Source organism: Enhydra lutris, unplaced genomic scaffold (assembly GCF_002288905.1).
Source record: "Enhydra lutris kenyoni isolate GAN:26980312 unplaced genomic scaffold, ASM228890v2 scaffoldscaffold12, whole genome shotgun sequence".
In the NCBI taxonomy this organism is placed as follows: domain Eukaryota; kingdom Metazoa; phylum Chordata; class Mammalia; order Carnivora; family Mustelidae; genus Enhydra; species Enhydra lutris.
The window spans coordinates 64,860,447-64,876,724 of record NW_019154096.1 but is presented as its reverse complement, the minus strand read 5'-3'; the positions used below and the strand labels follow the sequence as shown (position 1 = coordinate 64,876,724).

At 54.8% G+C, this 16,278-nt stretch overlaps 2 protein-coding genes across 10 annotated transcripts in view; one reads left to right on the top strand and one right to left on the bottom strand.

Moving 5' to 3' along the window:
• LOC111144838 (actin filament associated protein 1 like 2) overlaps window positions 1–11,806 on the top strand; it is a 97,050-nt gene extending 85,244 nt beyond the window's left edge. For 2 of the 9 annotated variants that reach the window (XM_022499364.1, XM_022499362.1), the window contains 10 exons: window positions 259–363; window positions 2,398–2,609; window positions 4,737–4,882; window positions 5,766–5,877; window positions 6,501–6,740; window positions 6,840–6,999; window positions 7,304–7,459; window positions 9,269–9,450; window positions 9,584–9,706; window positions 10,577–10,950. In XM_022499364.1, coding sequence (XP_022355072.1) covers window positions 259–363; window positions 2,398–2,609; window positions 4,737–4,882; window positions 5,766–5,877; window positions 6,501–6,740; window positions 6,840–6,999; window positions 7,304–7,459; window positions 9,269–9,450; window positions 9,584–9,706; window positions 10,577–10,603 — 1,463 coding nt within the window. In that variant the 3' untranslated portion in view covers window positions 10,604–10,950. Of the gene's footprint in view, window positions 1–258; window positions 364–2,397; window positions 2,610–4,736; window positions 4,883–5,765; window positions 5,878–6,500; window positions 6,741–6,824; window positions 7,000–7,303; window positions 7,460–9,268; window positions 9,463–9,583; window positions 9,707–10,576 lie in introns of all 9 variants that reach the window. The other 7 variants (XM_022499363.1, XM_022499361.1, XM_022499368.1 and 4 more) reach the window with 4 other exon arrangements.
• A 2,832-nt stretch (window positions 11,807–14,638) lies between these two features.
• The window catches only part of LOC111145035 (von Willebrand factor A domain containing 2), a 37,287-nt gene continuing 35,647 nt past the window's right edge, over window positions 14,639–16,278 (bottom strand). Inside the window, exons 12-13 of the mRNA XM_022499649.1 lie at window positions 15,584–15,709; window positions 14,639–14,754 (exon numbers count right to left, since the gene is read on the bottom strand). Coding sequence (XP_022355357.1) covers window positions 14,639–14,754; window positions 15,584–15,709 — 242 coding nt within the window. The remainder of the gene's footprint in view (window positions 14,755–15,583; window positions 15,710–16,278) is intronic.

Sequence of the window (16,278 nt, the reverse complement as noted above, 5' to 3'; positions counted from 1 at the left end):
ATTATCTTTAACAAAAAAAAAAACGAGTTGGTGTCCCCCTCTTGAGTGTGTGATTCCGGGGATTCCTGGCTCTGTCTGTGGCTCCTGGTCTGGGGGAGCCGATGTGTGTGCGCGTGCATGCACGTGTGTGTACACGTGTGCGCGTGCACAAAAGGGAGGGGCAGAGGCCGCGGGAATGGGCGTGCTGTTCCTGCTTCTCGTTGTGGTGTGTCAGCGGGCTGTGGGCCCTGCTGACAGCTTTTTCTCTCCTCTCGACAGTCAAGAAGAAGTCTTCTCCCGGCCTCAAGCTGAGCAACCTAATGAATCTGGGCAGGAAGAAATCTACCTCGCTGGAGCCTCCAGACAGGTCCCTCGAGACATCCAGTAAGACCCGCAGCCACCTATGGCACCCGCGGGCTAACCCTGGGGTGGGAGCCTGGCTCCAGAAAGGCAGCTCAGACTGTGCGGGCCTCTAGAGGTGGGAGCTCTTGCTGGAAGCATCTTAGGGAAAGCCGCCCTGCAGCTCCCACCTCTGTCTGCCGTCCCTGTGGGTGGCTCGTGACGCGCACCAGCCTCGGTCTCGCTGCAGTGCTGGATCCTTGGTGCGCGTGACTGGTCCTCCCGGTGCTCCTCCGGCAGCTCTGTTCGTTTGATCGGTCTTGAAGGAACACAGCAAGCAGCGCCTGGGAATGGGGAGCGGGCAGAGGGGGAACACAGTCCCGAGAGCCCACAGGCCAAGTGCAGCTTCATACGCCAAAGCCACACGCTGTGTCATTGCAGTAGCTGTAAGGACTCGGGGACAGAAAGAACCTTTCCTGCTCTGAGGTCGGAGGGGGCTTCCTGGACCTGAGTCCCGACAGTTGGGCAGGAGCTGAACGGGCTGATGTGGCATCCCCAGGCAGGAGCTAGGACTCAGACATGGGGACCGTGAGACCCATTAAGGGGATGACAGAAGCCCACGTTGCTGGTACAGAGGGTGTGTCTGGGTGCTGCTAGGCTCACCGAGGTCATCTCTACTCCCCTCATTCTGTCTTGAGGAAACAGAGGCCCGTCTCACAAAATATCCGGAGGGAGCCTCTGTCCAGGCTCCCAATCTGGGACTCGTTGCTCTGGCTCTTCCTGAGGCCCTAAGGCTGCTACTATCCTCCTTTAGGCCTTTTCCTTTTCCTCGTAGTACTTGTGTCCCAGCCCTGGGCTCCTTCCCTGAGTCCCAGTCCAGTTCTGGTTTTTGAGACTGGCAGGGTGGGGGGTGGAATGGGAAGTCAGCAGATGGGGCCTCACTTGTGGGGCCCCTTGCTTCTCTGGCCAGGAGACCGGGGTCGTGACCTGCTCTGCCAGCCCCTGCCTGCAGCCCTGGGGGGCACAGTGATTGGCACAGAAAGCTGGTCTCAGGGAGTCGCTGGGAGATGGAGCTGGATTATTGCCTAAGTCTCCAGCAGAGAAGCATGCTCCTGTCCCCTGTGGCTAGGGAAGGGTGATGGAGAACATCGTTACTCTCCTTCCCAAGACCTACCCTCTGTACTCCCTGCTTTCTTGACGCAGAGTTCTCAGTCCAGAGAACTGTGATGGGCAAGTGAGGCCCTTGCCTGGGTGAGCCAGCATTCCTAGGTCCTGGGCTTGAATTCTCCAGTGCTGCTATTCGTGTGGCTCTGAGAAACTCATGATCCCCACTGTAGGCCCAGCACTGGGTGGGTGGGAACATGGCCATGCACCATGACCCACCGCATGACTTTGAACCCTGGGCCCTGGAGGGGAAGGTGGCAGGTTCCTGCCCTGGAGAAGCTCAGGGTCCGCTGGGGGCGGCTGACATGGAAGCAGGCCTCACTGTTCTGGGATCTGGGAGTTCCGGAGGGAGGCAGAGCAAGGCGTGCAGGACCGAGGGAGGGTCAAGCAAGGCTAGCGGAGTTTGGGACGAGGAGAGGGAGCTGGGCAAGGGGAAGAGGAATTTGTAGGCTGAGGCCAAGTGACTGGGTGACGGAAGGACCGTCTGTCAGGGGCGCCGAGGAGGCTGAGGCTGTAGAGCCCAGCGAGCTGACGGCACCAGTGGTGAGGCAACCTGGGCTGGGGACCTTCCTGCACGTGGCCCAAGTGACCAGGGGCGGGGAGAGCTTCTGCCAGCAGGGTGTGAGGCTGGGGAGCCTCGTCCTGCAGCATACCCAGCCAGCCTGCTCTAGCCATCCGCACACCTCCCTCCCCTTGGGCCGGATGTAGTCCCCCACACAGCAGAGCTGAGCAGTCCGCTTTCCAGGGGTCTGGCCACGCACACACAGGCAGGGCAAAGACTGGGCTGGATTCCCAGCCTCCTTGAGGTGAGAGAGCTGCTCGGGCAAAGCCTGACGGGTCTGGGAACAGAGATCCTGGGGGAGATCCTGGGAGGCCCAATGGCAGCCATGGACGCGCTTGTCCCCTCTCTGACAGGTTACCTAAACGTGCTGGTGAACAGCCAGTGGAAGTCACGCTGGTGCTCTGTCAGGGACAGTCACCTGCATTTCTACCAGGACCGGAACCGGAGCAAGGTGGCCCAGCAGCCCCTCAGCCTGGTGGGCTGTGAGGTGGTCCCAGACCCGAGCCCTGACCACCTATACTCCTTCCGCATCCTCCACCGTGGCGAGGAGGTGGCCAAGCTGGAGGTACTGCTGGCCTGGTGGGGAGGCCCGGGACAGCGTGGTGGGGGGGTGGGGGGGGAGGAGGCCAGGGCCAGGGGCAGGGGCGAGGCCGGGTCCTGGCCTCCAGGCTGCCGGCTGTGCTTCTTGGACCGCCATCCTACCATCGAGAGGCTGTGTAGCCCTGCGTGGTGTTGGGTTTTTTTTGTTTGTTTGTTTTTACTCCCTCGAATTTTACTTCTTTGCATTTTTTTTTAAAGATTTTATTTATTTATTTGAGGGAGAATGAGTGAGAGAGAGCATGAGAGAGGAGAAGGTCAGAGGGAGAAGCAGACTCCCCAAGGAGCTGGGAGCCCGATGCGGGACTCGATCCCAGAAGTCCAGGATCATGACCTGAGCCGAAGGCAGTTGCTCAACCAACTAAGCCACCCAGGCGCCCACTTCTTTGCATTTTTAAAAAAATTTCCATTCCCTTTCTGACCTCAGAGCAGTTGTGTTATAGGAAAGGGACAATGAGCTACTTCCTGCACTGGGGGCAGGAGGAGTATTTATAACTCCCTGAGCTGCTTGAAAAACCTTCTGGGGATTCACAGTGGGTTTGATTTGGTTTGTGTATCACCAGATGGGGCCTTGTACATAGAGACAATTGTTTGTTAGGGCTTATCTGGGGGAAGAATGAGGTTTGTGACACAATGAGGTTTCTCCCACTCCCCACCCTCTGTTTGATGTGATGTTACATTTACGAAAATAAGAGGTGACCTAATGCCTTGCATTGAGCTGAGCCAGAGATCTAGACACACAGGGAAGCACCCTCCGGGGCTCACCCCTGTTCACCTGGTCCTTTCTCCGGAGTCTTTCTCCAAATTGTGCTCCAATACTGCCCTCTGGTGGCTAAAAGCTCCACATCCCAGTTGCTTCCTGGAGGAGGACCCCCGGGACCAGCTTGATAGCCCCCCCACCCATCCAGCTGTCCTGTTGACAGCTACCGACCCAGTATAATAATGTGGTAAAGGAGATAGATGTGCAGTCACTGGACTTGGCTTCTAGAGAGAGTGTGATATGCTACTCAACGAATCACCCGGTGGGTAACTTAGTTACGGCTGCTGGAAAGCCGTGGGGTGGGTGCTGTGCACTGTGGGAAAGCCCCATGAGCTGGGGGCAGGGGGTGTGCGCAAGGAGGCTGGCAGGATCAGTCCTCAGAGCCAGGGGACACCCTGGAGGGCTTCAGGGGACGGTGGCATGCTGAGCTTGGGATTGCAAGATGTTTCCTCCAGCTGCTGGGCAGGGAAAGGGATGGAAGGGCCACCAGAAGGGACACACTGAGACCGGTAAGGGAGCCACCACAGTTGCCCAGAGCAGAGAGGGTGGTGGCTGGAGCTAAGGGTGCCCACGCAAAGCGGATGGAAACGCCCACTGGAAAGGGAAGGGCAGACAAAAAGCAGCTCAATGTCCAGCCCTGCTCCCAGCAGCCTCTCTGGGAGGAACACAGAGGGATCAGCCATTCAGCTGAGTCGTGTCATGCCAGTGGGGTGGCTCCTGGTCCTCGAACAAGTAAACCTGAAGTCTTTATAGGATTCCCAGTGTTTTCTCATTAAAAAGGCAAGAAACAGTGTTGGTGTTTTAACAGCTCCCCAGTGTATGTGTTTGCTTCGACCGCACAGTCCGCTGGAGGAAGTTGGGCTCCAGCTTCCCCGGGATTTACCTCGTTATTCACGAGAGCCAGCCGAGCTGGTGTCGGGTGTTGAACATGCCCTTTATCCTGACACTGACTTTATTGAAACTGTCAACAAAAACGAATTTGAATCTTGTTATTTCTTAGGATTCTGGTCTTGTATTTACAGATTAGGGTGATTAGACTGCCTCGTGGTAGTTTATAAAATAGAGGTGTCCCCCCTCCAATGCCTGCTCTCGGGGCTCATTAGCCTTCTAGACCCACATGTCTATGAACCACGGCTGGTCCTTGGACAGATGTCCACAGCGTCACCGAGGGGGGCGCCAAGCTATCCACAGTAGCAGGAAATGTTTGGTGGCACAGGGACGAGATAAGCCAGTGACAGTGAGGCCTGGGCACCTGGGCGGGGGCGCTGCTGGCCTGGCCGGGAGGGCTGGGCACCCTCCGGCTCTGCTCACGTCGTCCCTCTCGGTCTCCTCCAGGCCAAGTCTTCTGAGGAAATGGGCCACTGGCTGGGCCTCCTGCTCTCTGAGTCAGGCTCCAAGACAGACCCGGAAGAATTCACCTATGACTACGTGGACGCCGACAGGGTGTCCTGTATCGTGAGTGCGGCCAAAACCTCTCTGCTGTGAGTGTTCAGGGGCTCTGTGGCATCGCACCCTCCCTTCCCAGCCATGCTTCCCGACATGGGCCCAGGCTGACAACCCCCCCCCAACCCCCCCCGTGGCCTGTTCCGTTGGGCAGGGTGGCAGCTGAGAACCCAGGGTCAGTCCTGTTCTATCCAGGAGCGGGAAACGGGGCCCGAGAACAGTGAGGAGCGGAGTCAGGCCTGGGGTGGGGCGGGGTAGGGGGACGCACAGCACCTTCGGCCTGCGTGGGCGCTCTCCAGCTCCTTATGGCAGGTTGTGCCTCTCCTGACCGTCCCCTTCCTTTGCTGCCGATGGAGCGCTTTCTCCTGGCTTCCCCCTGAAGTCCTGGCCCACACTGAAATCAGCAGGGTCGGTACTTCTGCTCTCCAGGCAAGCAGATGGGGCTCTGGGAGAAGCACTCCTGGATCAGGGTGGTTTGGGGAGCTGTCAGGGAAGCTGTCCGAGCTGCTGCAGTGGGATCGGCTTTCCTGTGTCCAAAAATGGGGATGTGGCTGGGCTGCCCAAGGGCATCGTGATGATGAAGACATGAGAAAGGATTTCATGGTTGGAAGAAGGTCCTAAAAGGGAGGAGTCCGGGCGGGAAGGCAGTAGGATCTAGAGAGGAGAGCTATGGGGGCAAGGAAGTTTGTTTTCCTGGAAGAGAAATTCAGAACGGGGAGTTCCAGTAAGAAGGGCCTGGGAAGAGAGGGAGGAGATATCCCTAAATACAGGAGTTGAAATCGAGGTCGATGCCTGGGCCCAGGTCCCCTGCACGGCCTGCGGCTCCTGCCACACCTCGCGTCGTCATGAATCCTTTGAGACTGGTGGCTTTCACCACCCTCTCATCAAACCCCTCTCGCTGTGTCTCGCCGGGGCTTCCAGACTGATGCAGAGAAAGTTCTCAGAGCCGAACACTTACATCGATGGCCTGCCCAGACAGGACCGTCAGGAGATGCTGTATGATGACGTGGAAACGTCAGAGCTGACGGCTGTGGTAAGGACCCAGGCTGGGAAGCGACCTGGGCTGTCCTGTCCTCCTCCCACCAAACCTTGATGCCAGAGACCAGCAGATTGTCCCTAAGATGGGCGGATTCCAAGTCCCCTGCAGGGTGCAGGAACCTAGTGCAACGAGGCCATCTTGTGTGCGGTGCACCTGGCCTAGGGAACCGCCGTGGCAGTGGGAGGGTGGGAGGAGAGGTGTCGGGATTGGGAAGAACAACGCCATTAACCTGTGAGGCCCACACTGATGGTGGGCAATCATAGCGATGGCAGGTTCCGTTTACTGGACACCGAACCCTGTGCTATAGTGAGGGCTTCTGTGGATCGTCCCATTTAATCCTAACGGCCCCCATAAGGATGTGCACTAGTCTCTTCTCTACAGATCAAGAAATGAGATTCAGGAACAATAAATATGATGTCCTGGGCCTCCCACCTCCTGGATGGTAAACCCAGGACTCATACCCTGGCCTTTTAAGTCCAGCTCAGTAGGAGCTTCCCCAGGAGGCGGGTCCCTGTGAACCCCAGCAATGGGGCAGGGACAAGAGGCAGGTCTGGCGCCCCCCTCCACAGCGCAGGGGTCAGAGGCGATAGTGACAGCCCCCCGACTCTCCTCCGCAGGCGGAAATGCCAGAGGAAGCTGCCCCTGGGACAGATGCTCTGAGCGAGTCCCCGCCCGACCGAGTCTACCTGGACCTCACACCTGTCAAGTCCTTTCTGCACAGTTCCAGTGGTGCACAGTCTCGGGCCCAGTCCCCACCGCCACCCCAGCCGGACCCTCCTGCCGAGACTCTCCCTGCAGACCCGGGCCCTGCCCCCGATGAGCCCCTGGTAGAGTCTCCAGAGAACCCCGAGCTGCAGGTAAGGCCCTCCCCACACAGGGAAGCTGGCCTCACCTTCGCGACTCCTGGACTGGCTGAGCCGCGTTTGTTTCCCCCAAAGCAGACTCTGCGGCAGGAGAGTCCAGAGCCCGAGGAGCCTTCCCGGAGAACCACGACAGTCAAAATCCAGACTGAGCAGCAGAAAATCTCCTTCCCGTCGAGCTGCCCCGACACGGCGGCCGTCACCCCAGCCGGAGCCAGCCCACCTGTGAAGGAGAGGTTGAGGGTGGCCAGTGCAGGTGCCTGAGCTAGATAAGAGTTGCATGTTCTGGAAATGGCTTGGAGAAGTTAGTCCAGTTCCCGCCCTTTCAGACACAGAAGTAGAGGTGGAGAGAGGTGAAGGGACTTGCTCAAGGTCACACAGCAAAGGAAGTGTGGGCCCGTTTTCCTCATCCGTCCCTGCCAGGCTGGCCTGGTATTCAGCTCTGAGCCACTACCAGAGCCTTGGGTTGTGTCTGAGCCTGTGGGGGCGGGGGGAAGGGGGAGGGGGTGGAATGTGTCCCAGCCTGGCTGACCTGGGGCTACTCTTCTCTGGGTCCATAGAGATCAAACTTGGCAAGAATAGGACAGAAGCGGAGGTGAAGCGGTACTCAGAGGAAAAGGAGAGGCTGGAGAAGAAGAAAGAAGAAATCCGGGGGCACCTGGCTCAGCTCCGGAAAGAGAAACGGGAGCTGAGAGAGACCATGTTAACATGCACAGGTAAGGGGCCTCCCAGGTGGGGAGGTCAGGCAGAGAGCTTGGGCTCTCCGCGGGAGGAAACCGGATCTGTGGCCCTGCGGGCGGCCCATGAGCCTTGGCCCCCATCCGCCTGCAGTGCGGGGGGGGCGGGGAGCTCCCCTGCCCTGTCCTCCCCCACGTCCTGTCTGAAATGCGGCTCTTCTGTACAGAGACCCTCTGACCTGCTGTCAGCAGGATGGTAGATAGCAGACAAAACCGGTCAGAGGAGGAAGTCTCTAAAAATCACACATGTAGACATCACTGTTTTATTTTCACCTAAACATGTCCCCTCTTCAAACGTGGTACCGAGGCCTTTGCCTGAGACACAGGCCACCTGCCGGCTGGCCCGGGTCCCCTTTCCTGACACGTGCAAAGAAGTCCGAGTCCTTGTAGCTCATCTTCCGATCTTTCCCCTGTCACTCAGCAGCCATCTCCTCGAAGAAACTTACCTCTTAGGGGACCCCTGAAACACCTGCCCCGTTTTCAGAGTCCATCTCGCATTGCAGAGTCACACCCACAAATGCAAGTGTGGGAGGCAGGTTTGGGGACAAACTCCGGCTGATTCTTGGGAAGCCGCGAACATGACTGTGCCCCCCTCACCTTCCTCCACCAGAGTCACCTGCTTTCTTTGTTCTAGAACAGCTTTATTGAGATACAAGTCACAGATCAGATGGCTGCCCCATCTACGCTGTACGACGCCATGGTTTTTAGAATTTTCCTGGCTCTGTGCCACCGGCACCAGACACCCTCAGAACATTTCACCGCCCATACTCATTAGCGGTCCCATTCCACCATCCCGTTCCCTAGGCAACCACTAATCTGCTTTCTGATGGAAGCTGGGTTTCCTTTCTGCCCAGCCGAGACTGCAGAGCTGGGACAAGCATGACCAGAGGCTCATCCACGACGGTCCTTGCAAACCTGGAGTGGGACCTGGGTGGTGACACAGGGCCAGGGAGCCCCAGCCCTTTCCCTCCTGTATGGAGTCTCTGGGCAGGAGAGGAGAAAACTTCCACTAGAGTTCATTCTCCTGGCAAAGCACCCCTGAAATCCTAAGCTAATAACTCACCAGAGCAAAAGAAAGTAATTCTCAAAGTATGGATACCGACCACGAAAATAGGACCCCAGTTCCAAAACCACCAATGACATCTTCTCAGCTTATTCTCTGCAAAGTTTTCTTTACCATCGGGCCCTGTGCCTACTTGTCCTCGGACAGGGGCTGACAGGTGAGGGCTCACCCTAGGCTTGGAAAGAGGGCATACGTCATGGCAGTGGCTGCTGGCCCGGAGCTCACGGCTAGGGGAAACCGCGGTGCCATGTGGCTCTGCTCTAGTTTCCTGAGCCATCAGTTCTGGTGCTCTGGTACCAACCTGAGGACTGCAGGGTGAGAATAAAACAGGACTGAGGAAATGCCAGAACTGAGGCCCACCACTCCCGGTCAGCTTAGGGGGGCCTGGAGTGCCGGAAGGATTGCAGGAACTCAGTGGGGCAGGTGGAAACAGCATAGCCATTCTCCAAGGGTCATTACTAAAGCTGCTCTCTCCTTGGGGGTTGCTGCAACCACAGCAGATATCAAAACCACTGAGAGCCCTGAAGAACCTACCAGAAGGTTTTATACCTCAGACCCATGCCCTCTGGTGAAGGCAGAGCTCTCTTCCCCCAGAGTGTGTACCAGCCTTTGCAGAATGCTAACGCAGGACCCAGCTCTGAGTGTGGGGGAGCCAGAGCTGTGGTCCACACCCAGCTGGGGTGCCGTTGCCTGAATTCAGCCCCCCAGCTGAATTCCCCCCACAGACAAGGGCGCCCTGGCCAGCCTGGAGCAGAGGCTGAAGGAGATCGACGAGGAGTGCCGGGTCGAGGAGAGAAGGCGTGTGGATCTTGAGCTCAACATCGTGGAGGTGAAGGACAACCTGAAGAAGGCGGAAGCCGGGCCTGTGACGCTGGGCACCACTGTGGACACCACACATTTGGAGAACGTGAGCCCTCGGGTAAGTGGCAGGAGTCGGGGTGCCTCTGTGCCGCCTACAGCGCCGCCTGGGGTGGGGCTGGGGGGAGGGGGTCCCATGACCGGCCCTCCGCTCAGGCCTTGCTCTCCTCTTACCGCTACAGCCCAAAGCCGCCACCCCCACCCCCACCCCAGACTGTACCCCCGTCAACTCGGCAACAGCCCTCAAGAACAGGCCTCTTTCGGTCATGGTCACGGGCAAAGGCACTGTCCTCCAGAAAGCCAAGGTAAGCGGTCACACCCAGCCTCCTTCAGGGCCACCAGGCAAAACTGTTGCTAAGGTGGGGCCCCCTCTTCTGGCCCGGGAAGCACTCCCCTGCTTCCGGCACCAGCTCTGAGAGGGCTCTGGCCAACCAGAAAGGCGTGCGTCGCGGGGTCCAGCGTTCTTACCAGTCCGCCCGAGGACACCGGATCCTGCAACCATCCCCCGCTGGAATATCTGTAGAGGCCGGGGTGATTCCCTAAGTTCAGAGACAGGCCGTGACTGGCCAGTTTTCAAATCAGAAAGTCAGTGATTCTAAAGGCCTTCCACCATTAAAACAAAAGAAACAGATTCAGAGAGGTGAAAGGATTTGCCTCAAGCCCCCCAGCCAAATGGTGGTGAAGGCTTGGTAAGGTGTGAACAGACAGAAGGCCTTCCTGGATTCCCCCTGGGGGCTAGATGGAAAGTGTTGTCAATCTTTTCCTCCTTTGCACTGTAAAGAACATGCTGAGGGCAGCCTTTGTTCGGGGGAAACTCTGCTCCTGGTTTCTGTCCTGCCTGCTTGAGAGAGTGTGAAGCCCCCAGCACCAATGACTGGAGGCTAAGCCCAGGCGAGCCTTTGAGCTGCCGCCCCCTCCCTGCTGTGGCCCGTGTGGCAGAGCAGTCCCAGCAAGCTCTGCTGGGCCACGACCTCTGAATCCTCTTAGCAGGTGCCCCAGATCGGAAATAGACAAGGGTTGAACGTAAGTGGCATCTCTATTGTGAAATGCTTCTACGCTTCAGAAAAATATTTCTCCTTAACGCTGTTTCTATGTAGATGGAGGTTGCTACAGAGGAAAACTAACTTTCTTCTTTTTTGGGGGGGGTGGGTGCTGGTATTTGAATGGTACTCTAGGAATGGGAGAAGAAAGGAACAAGTTAGGAGACAAGCTTCATCTAAAGACTCTCCTGCCATCACGGACCTTGGTGACAATCCTGCTTCATTAAAGTCTTCATGAAAGCAGCGACGCTGTCAAGAGGCGAGTCTGCTCTGAAGGAGAAGGAAGGACTGTGGTCCTCTGGGCGGAGAGCGTGGCTCAGAGGAGGCTCTGTCCGTTTTCAGAGCCAAAGGAAATAATACAACAACAAAATAGAGGGCTTCTCTGGGGACCTAACTGCTACTGGATGGAAGCAAGACATTGCTGTATTTAGGGGTCTTCTGTGTTTTTTCTTTGACGTTTTCATCAACTGCTTTATCAAGCTTTTTAAGTAGTGAAAAGCAACTGATGGTGGGACTTTGGTGGAAAAGAAATCAAGGCAGCAGGACCCTGTTCCACTGGTCATGTGGCTTGGGTGACCGAGGAGACCTCAACTCCTGCCATCTCTCGTCCAAGCTTCGACTTCTCTCCAACATGAGCAGGTCCAACTCTGTCTTCTGTGGTTTTAAGCAGCATCGCGACCACCTGTGTGAAGCCATCCATGACATGCATCTTGAGAAACAGTAACGGTGAGAATATTTGGGACCAAGATGAGGTGCTGTCCCCACTAAATTAAGGACTTTTTTCCAGCCTAAAGCAGGCCTGAATCAATTGCTTTTAAATAAAATTTTAAATGATACTGTATTATATAGGGGGGAAAAAAGTTCATAATCCTGTAATTTAGAACAGCAAAAAGTGTCTTTTTCAGATTTAGAGGGATCTTTTTGAGGTCTGACTTTTTACATTACCATAGGAGGAAAGATCACCTGGCGTTTACAGATGCAGTCCTGTGGCTGGGCCATTTTTCGAGGAGAAGTTCTTTTAAGTTCTGCTTAATGTCCAGGCGCCTTCCAAGAAAAACATGGTGAATTCTGTTTCAGGTTGACACCGTCCTCCTCCTAGAATTAGCAGTGCTGTTCTTTGTGTCTTTTCTTCTGATGCAGTGTTTTATTTTGTTTTGTTTGTTTTTAACACTGATTGAAACATTTCGTCTGCCGTTCCTGCCTCGTTTCTGGGGGTTGTCAATCAGCATTCTCTAACACTGGTTCCTGAGAACTAAAGGTCTCTCGATTCCTGTTGTCTTCCTAATCCCAGGGCATTTATTTCCTTTGTCATATACACTTGGTGTCCTTTACCAAGTGGTGAGTTAGATTTTTTTTTTTTTTTTTTTTTTAATAAAACGTTACCTGTATTTTGGGGTTTTCTTGTAGTTCATGGAATGGCTTGGGGCAGTGCCTGGTAGACGTCGACCTTAAGGGGAAAACACACTGACGTTCAAAACATGTGCAGTAAAAACTAGTAGAACTGCAAGGTGCGATCTTAGCAGGAGACTTTAAGCCTCCTTAACTCATGCCTTAACTCATGAAGAGGATTTCCCCAGGATAACACAAAGGAAACACCTGTGATCAGTTTCTGCAGATAAGTGGCTGGAACCCGGCCCTCCTAGAAGTGAAACACACCCCTACATAATTGTTGGGGGAGAGAAATGTACCAATACTTGGAGGGTTGCCTAAGGAATAATTAAGAAAGTTCCATGCATGAATGTTACTTAAAACAAGACAAAATCTGGCTCATTGAAATGACTGAAACAAGAAACAACCTGAGGCAAAATTAAATAGAATTTTAAAAAAACGCCTTTAGTTTGAAGAATATGCATTTTCCATTTTATAAAGTTAGCATAGTCATGGTACCAAATATCCAGCACAAATCACAGAAGAAAAATCAACTCTCATTTTTTGGACAAAGATGAAAAATACCTTAATATTGGCAAGCAAAATTCGACAGTGTTTATTTTTTTTTTTTTAAAAGATTTTATTTATTTATTTGAGAGAGAGACAGTGAGAGAGAGCATGAGCTAGGAGAAGGTCAGAGGGAGAAGCAGACTCCCCATGGAGCTGGGAGCCTGATGTGGGACTCGATCCCGGGACCCCGGGATCATGACCTGAGCCGAAGGCAGTCGTCCAACCAACTGAGCCACCCAGGCGTCCCTCGACAGTGTTTAAAGACTCATGTGTCACGACCACATCATGTTTATCCAAGGAAGCAAAGGTGATTCAAGAACTGAAAATATACTAATGGGCCATTTATGATATCAGATTAAATGTAAAAAAGATCATCTCAACACTCCTAATAAAGTATTCCTAACCTGATAAAGTCAACCACAGAAAGTAACATAGAATGATGGAAGATCCCTTCAGGTCCAGAAACAGACACCAGAGCTTTTAAATACATTATTTCAGAGGTCCTAGACAAAAGTACTCGTATAAACATCAAAAGGAAGGGATGAGTCTGATTATTTATAAATATCTTTCTAGAAAAGAGAATTAACTCTTAGGATTAGAGCATCCAGCGAGTTGGCTGGAATTGGGATCATGCAGAAAACAAAAGACTGATGATCTATCTGTACTGTTTAAATTTTTCCAAGGAAACCCTATTTCTCTGTACTTAAAGGCCAGTTTCTTTTAAAAGAAAGGAATTCCCTCTGCCACTACTGGGGCATGGAGAGGGTTGAACTATTCAGTGACACCTTCCCTAGAAAAGGTTAAAAAAAAAAAAAAAAGGCTTGAGGGCTGGGACCTAAAACTAGAAATAGCCTTTAATGTGTAAGCCCAGAGCCCATGGCTCTGTTGTTTTTTTTTTTTTTTAAGTTGAAGCAATTCAAATGGGCCAGCCACACATTAGCACTGACTCGGACAAGGAGCTCACACTACAAAATGATGAACCTGCTGTCAATTTGAAGACGGTTGGTTCATGTAAGTTCTTTGACATCACCTCTCAGCACCTGCCAGGTGGACACGTGACCCTACCCTGATGCCGCTGCTACCACAGCAAAGGTAATAATGGGAATGAAAATGACCGTTCCTTTGTGATGTCTAACAACACCATCTGATGACCTCTCCCTGCACTTTAAATCAAAGTAGCCTTGAACATTTGCATGCAAAACAGTTACATTATTAACATTAAAAAGAAAAGTCAGGACAAAGTGTCTGGACTTAGGTCCCAGCTCTGCAAAGCTTTCTACTGAAAACCCAAATCCCAACCACACAACCAAGGGGAAGAAGTGTTTCCTGAAGACTGCGGGGCTGAGTACCTAGTTTGCCAGAAACATAAGCCCGCGGAGCCCTCTTGCCACATGGGTTCCATTAAATAACCAACATCGTTTCTTGAAATAGTCCTTTCAAAACTGGACATGGAAAGCAAAACCACCTAAATAGCATAAGTTTGATGCTTCAAAAAGCCCGTACCCTCTAAGTTTCTTTAGGTCATATTTGTTAAGAATTCCACTCCTCCTTGTCCTACCAAGAAAGGACAAGCAATAAGCACTGCCCAATTAGCCCCCACTAAGTAACCTCCCAAGGAAGCCCCTCCAAGGGAATGTAGCTCAGGCCCGGTGCCAACGTCACCCGGCCCCTGGAGACCAGGGTGGTCTGCACGCTCAGCTCCTCTCCCATAGTCAAACAAGCTGGTTCACCGTCACGTTTCAGTCTGGAGTCTTTCTAGGTCTTTGCCACGCACAGATCTGGTCACAAATGCCACTCCAGCCCCTTCTCAAACTAAAAGCAAATGCACTTGGACATCTCTGGGAAAAGACAGTTTTCAGTCTCGAAATGCCATGGCTCCGGTGGTCCCAAGGATACTGCAGTGCAGGCCTCCTCCTCAGCGGTACCATCCCAATAACATTATTTAGCGTTTGTTGAGGGCAAAGGGAGCTTCAAACAGGACATTGACCTTCTCCAAGCTCCTTTGTTTCTCCTCAGGGGGAAGCTGGCAGAGGACACCAGGGCACACCCAGGGACGGAAAGTCAGTATTTAGTTACACATCAAGACGCTTTGACAGCTTTGGTAGTGGCCGAATTGGCTGCTGCCGTGTCCCTAAGCAGCACAGTCCACAGTCAGGACAGCTCTTCCTGGGGCTGAGGGACATGGGTGGGAGGGTTCCTTGTGGAGCTGGAGGCAGATGCTCTGAGGACCTCAGGAGACAGGCAGCCGCAGGCGTGCTCTCAGCGCCCGGGGCGCCCGGGCCTTCTGGGTGGCTGCTGGGAGGGGTAGGGCTGCTGCCCTTCTGCAGGCTCTGGGTGGGAGCCTCGTGCCTTGGGGGCATCTCCTCGCAAGGACCCTGGGAGAGAGGCGAACCTTGAGGACAGGAGGAGTGTCTGAGTCCTCTTCTCCCCAGTGGGCAGCCTGTGGGCCCCGACGCTTGTCTCCCTTGCTCCCCAACCCAAGCACCAGGGCCAGACCAGAGAGGCCCTAGCTGACGGGCCTTCAGGTCTGCTCCCCGGCCTCAGACTACCTGAGCCCGAGGCTCCAAGGGGCCATCTGCTGCTAGTCGCTTGGCTCCTCTAACTTGAAATTCAAGTGCGGGAGCCCCAGTGGGCTTGTAATGCTGCCCAGCATGGCTGGCTGTCCCGTCCAGACCTCTCTCCTAGGCTGTGACTGTGCTCTGCTCCAACCACCAGTGCCTCCCCAGTCCTCCCTCGGTGGATGGCCATTCCTCTCAGTTTCCTGAGCAGAGAGAAATGCTTGAGAATGACCTCCCACTGGCCTCCCCCGCTCTGTGCCTACGTCCTGCCTTCCTGCCTCTCCGCCTCCACTGTCTCCCAACCCAGGCCTCCCTGGACACCCTCCTCCCAGCTGCTGTTTTCTCGACTGAGCCTGGCGCCGACCCGCCGTGAAATGTGCTTATTCACTGCCCACCTCTCCACCGGCAGGGGAGCTCCAGGAGGGCTGAGCTGCTCACTCTTCACCGCTATGTCCCTGCACCAGGAACAGCGCCTGGGATGCCAGTGGCCCCCACCGCATGTTTTGGGCGAGAAGGAACAAACCATTGCAGGAGGCCCTCCACTGAGCCAACGCCCTCGCCCCTGATTCCGCTGAGTCCCAAGGGCCAAGCAGGGCTCAAGTGACCCCCACCCAGCACCCACAGGCAGCGCGAGCACCGCACTTACGGTTCCCGCAGTGAGGGCCCTGCCAGCCGTCCCGGCACTCGCAGCGGTAGCTCCCGTTCCGCAGGATGCAGGTGCCCTCGTGCAGGCACGGGCTGGGCTTGCACAGGCTGACCGGCCGCCTGGCTTCTGCAAGGGAAAGCATGCCCAGAGGGCCCAGCCTGGGTCAGCCGCAAGGACCCCCTCCTCTCAGGAAGCCCAGGACAGAGGTGAGGCCACGCATCTCCGTGTTTCTGTGGGCCCTTAAGCAGCAGGGCGGAGGTCAACACAGGGTGGATGGCCCACACCGCACGGCTGGTCAGAGACCCAACTTCCACCAGCTCTCCTGCCGCACGCAGGGACTCTCTCCCTCTCACGTGCGCTGGGCACGCAGCAGTGTTTACTGGGACGGATACACTTTTAAAAAAGGCAGGAAAGAGGGGCGCCTGGGTGGCTCAGAGGGTTAAAGCCTCTGCCTTCGGCTCGGGTCATGATCCCAGGGTCCTGGGATCGAGCCCCACATCGGGCTCTTTCCTTGGTGGGGAGCCTGCTTCCTCCTCTCTCTCTCTGCCTGCCTCTCTGCCTACTTGTGATCTCTCTCTGTCCAATAAATAAATAAAATCTTTAAAAAAAAAAAAAAGGCAGGAAAGAGGTCACTGGCAAAAGGATGCCCTGGGGCCGGGTGGCCTGACTGCCTATGTTCCTAGCTCTGTCATTCA